At 33.5% G+C, this 3,440-nt stretch overlaps 1 protein-coding gene across 1 annotated transcript; it reads left to right on the forward strand.

Moving 5' to 3' along the window:
• Positions 1–421: 421 nt before the first annotated feature.
• Positions 422–2,741, forward strand: LOC142630838 (UPF0481 protein At3g47200-like). Its single transcript, XM_075804892.1, has 2 exons — positions 422–505; positions 850–2,741. Exon 2 carries the CDS (start codon positions 882–884, stop codon positions 2,532–2,534), a length of 1,653 nt encoding a protein of 550 aa, XP_075661007.1. The 5' UTR covers positions 422–505; positions 850–881; the 3' UTR covers positions 2,535–2,741.
• The last annotated feature ends 699 nt before the right edge of the window (positions 2,742–3,440 follow it).

Here is a 3,440-nt window from a genome sequence, read left to right on the forward strand (position 1 = left end):
CTTTTTAATATCAACTAATAACAACTTGTCACTTAAAATTTGAGGTGAAAATATTGTGAAAATAACATTTATCTTTTCCATAATGAATACAAAAATATTATTTTAAAAGTTGAAACTCAATAATTTTGGTACAATTAATCTTTGCAATATATATATATATATATATATATATATATATATATATATATATATATATATATTAATACTTCTCTTTTAAATGAGTTATTTTAAAATTACAAACTTTTTTTTATCACTTTTTCTATGTGGCAAACTATAATAATTGCTTCTCACTGCCCACAATTTTTATTTCACTGCATATTGTATATAACCTCATAATTACAAAGAAGTTGTGAAATAATTTTTATTCAGTATATTTTTTCTCTTTTTCTCAACCACTCGTTCACTTCTTCCTCATCTACTTATTTGTCCTTTTCATTGACTTCCCTGCGCATATTTCATTTCATCCAAATTTCATCTTCTCTCACCGGCTTTCCTCTTCTTTCAAGTTTGTTCTTCTTTCTTTTCTCTATATTTCTTCACAGAAACACTCTTAATTCTGTTGTAACTTTACTGTGTTAATAAATTACTAATAATAATAATATTGTTGTGGCTTGTGTTTTTTTTTTTATTATAATTTTTAAACTAAAGAAATAAAATCGGAATGAAAAATAAAAAATATTAATTTTTATATAGGATAAACATTCTTGACCTTGCAAGTCAAGAAATAATTTGATTCATTATGTAGGATAAATTTCTAAAAATTAATATGCATCCACATATATGATGTTATGATGAGTATGCATTTTTGGTCAGCTAAAATCATCACCAGCGAAACTTCTTTTTGGTTAGGCTTGTCCCCAGGTTCAAATCTTCGCCCAAAAATGGTTGCTGTGTACAACAAGGCCCTCTTGAGCTGGTACCTAATCACCCTCAAGCTCAGAGAAGCTGTAGAATCTGTACTAACAACTTCAACTACCACACCAGCTATAGAATTTCCAGAACAAACTCAGCATCTGCTGCAGAAACAGCAGCAGGAGGAACCATCAGAATCACTTCAAAATGACATAAAAAATGAGGGTGAAAATTCTGTTGAGGTAGACAATCCATCAGATTCTGAATGGATGATGTCCATAAAAAAAAAACTTTGGCAAGCTAGTCAAGAGACTCAAGACGATGCAGCAGATTCACGGGCAAAGATTTGCATTTACAGAGTCCCCTACTACCTACGAGAAGGTGATTACAAAACCTACGCTCCTCGGATTGTCTCCGTAGGACCTTATCATCATGGAAAGAAAGGCCTACTCGGAATGGATCGCCACAAATGGCGTGCCCTTCATCATGTTCTCAAGCGTACTAATCATGACATAAATCTTTATCTTGATGCTGTGAAGGACCTCGAAAAAAAAGCTCGTGCCTGTTACCAAGGGCTATCAATTACTAGTCTTGGCAGCAATGAATTTGTTGAAATGATGGTGCTAGATGGTTGCTTTGTGATTGAGCTCTTTCGAGGTGCTGCTGAAGGATTGATGAATTTGGGTTATCCTCGAAATGACCCCATCTTTGCAATGCGTGGATTAATGCATTCCATTCAGCGAGACATGATACTCCTGGAGAATCAGCTTCCACTCTTTATACTTGATCGCCTTCTGGGACTTCAGTTAGGTAGGCCAGACCAGAGAGGACTAGTAGCCAGGCTAGCACTCCAATTCTTTGACCCATTAATGCCAACATATGAGCCATTAAGAAAGAGTTATAGGAGCAATTTGGATTTATCTGTTGGACATGTGATCACCTTTCACCCTTTGTCAGATAGAGTTGACCTTCATTGCCTTGATATTGTCCGAAGAAGTCTCTTGCAAAGAGGGTCTCAACGGGAGATGAAGAGATGGCTTCTGCCCTTTCCACGCATCGACGCTTGGACACCCTGGTCAGAGAAAAAGGAAATTCCAACACATAATCGTGATGCAGATGAACGAAGGCAGCAGTTAATACATTGTGTTACTGAACTCAGAGAGGTTGGAATCAAGTTCAAGAAAAAGAAAACAGATCGCTTCTGGGACATAGAATTCAAGAATGGAATTCTCTACATTCCACGGCTCTTGATCCATGATGGTACCAAGTCACTTTTGCTAAACCTTATTGCCTTTGAGCAGTGTCATCTTGATTGTGCCCACGACATTACTGCATATGCGGTGTTCATGGACAACTTGATTAACTCTCATCAGGATGTGGGTCACCTCCATTACTGTGGAATAATTAAGCACTGGCTTGGCAGTGATTCTGAAGTTGCTGACCTCTTCAACCACCTAAATCGAGGTAAGGTTTTCGAAATCAACGACAGTTACCTTTCCCACTTGTCCGGGGATGTGAACCGGTATTACGAAAATAAGTGGAATGCTTGGTGTGCGAGTTTGAGGCATACCTATTTCAGCAATCCCTGGGCTATTATCTCATTAGCTGCTGCTGTTTTCTTGTTGCTGCTTACTTTTGCACAAACCTTTTATGGAATATATGGCTATTACAAGCCAAGATGAATTCAGTAAGTCCAGGCTGACAAGCACTCTCTCTCTGGTTGAGTTTTCACTTTCAAACTGCAGTTGCCGGACTTTTGGGGCTAAAGTGACAACTAAAATAAATGGGGCCTTTTTTTTTTTGTAAGGTAAAGGTTTGGATTTCAAACATGTTTAAAGTTTTGGGTCTAATCATAACAAGGAAGATGGCATGTGTTTTGTCTTGTGTAACGTAGATGACTCACCTAATTGGTTAAAATAACTTAGGCTAAGCGAGTTATGTATATTGCACGTGATAATGACTAATATTGGTGATCAAAGCTCAAAACTCCAAAAAAATTTGGAGCCAAACTTTGTCATTTATTTAAATTAGTCATAAATCCACGCAATGCGTAGGAAAATGTAATATAATTATTCTATAAGAATGTAATATAAAATTTGTAGGTTAAATAGTGCATGTGATATTTAAAAATATTTTCTATTTTTATAAGTTTTACTTTTATGTAATGGAAATATAATGTATTTTGAACTCAACAATAATATATAGTGATATAGTGATACACACACATATAACATAATTTAATAAAAAAAAATTAATTACATAATTACAATATTATTTTATATAAATGGAGAAAGATGATAATAAAATGATTTTTTTAAATATACATAATCGATTGACTAGTTTTAATATAACCAAGAAAATTTTAAAAAATTTACATCCCCCATTCCATGGGACACAAAACATATTATATTAAGTTTAAATTATTATATAAATTTAGAATTTTAGTATTTTTTTTTCTTTCCAAATATAAGTATAACTTATAAATTATTGAAACTTGAAATTTAAAGTAATCTTTTGAATATTTATCATTTTTTTTACTTTTTAAAGACTAATATCTCTAATTTCTAATGCCTATTTTGTTTGTATTT

This window comes from Castanea sativa, chromosome 4 (genome assembly GCF_040712315.1).
Source record: "Castanea sativa cultivar Marrone di Chiusa Pesio chromosome 4, ASM4071231v1".
In the NCBI taxonomy this organism is placed as follows: Eukaryota; Viridiplantae; Streptophyta; class Magnoliopsida; order Fagales; family Fagaceae; genus Castanea; species Castanea sativa.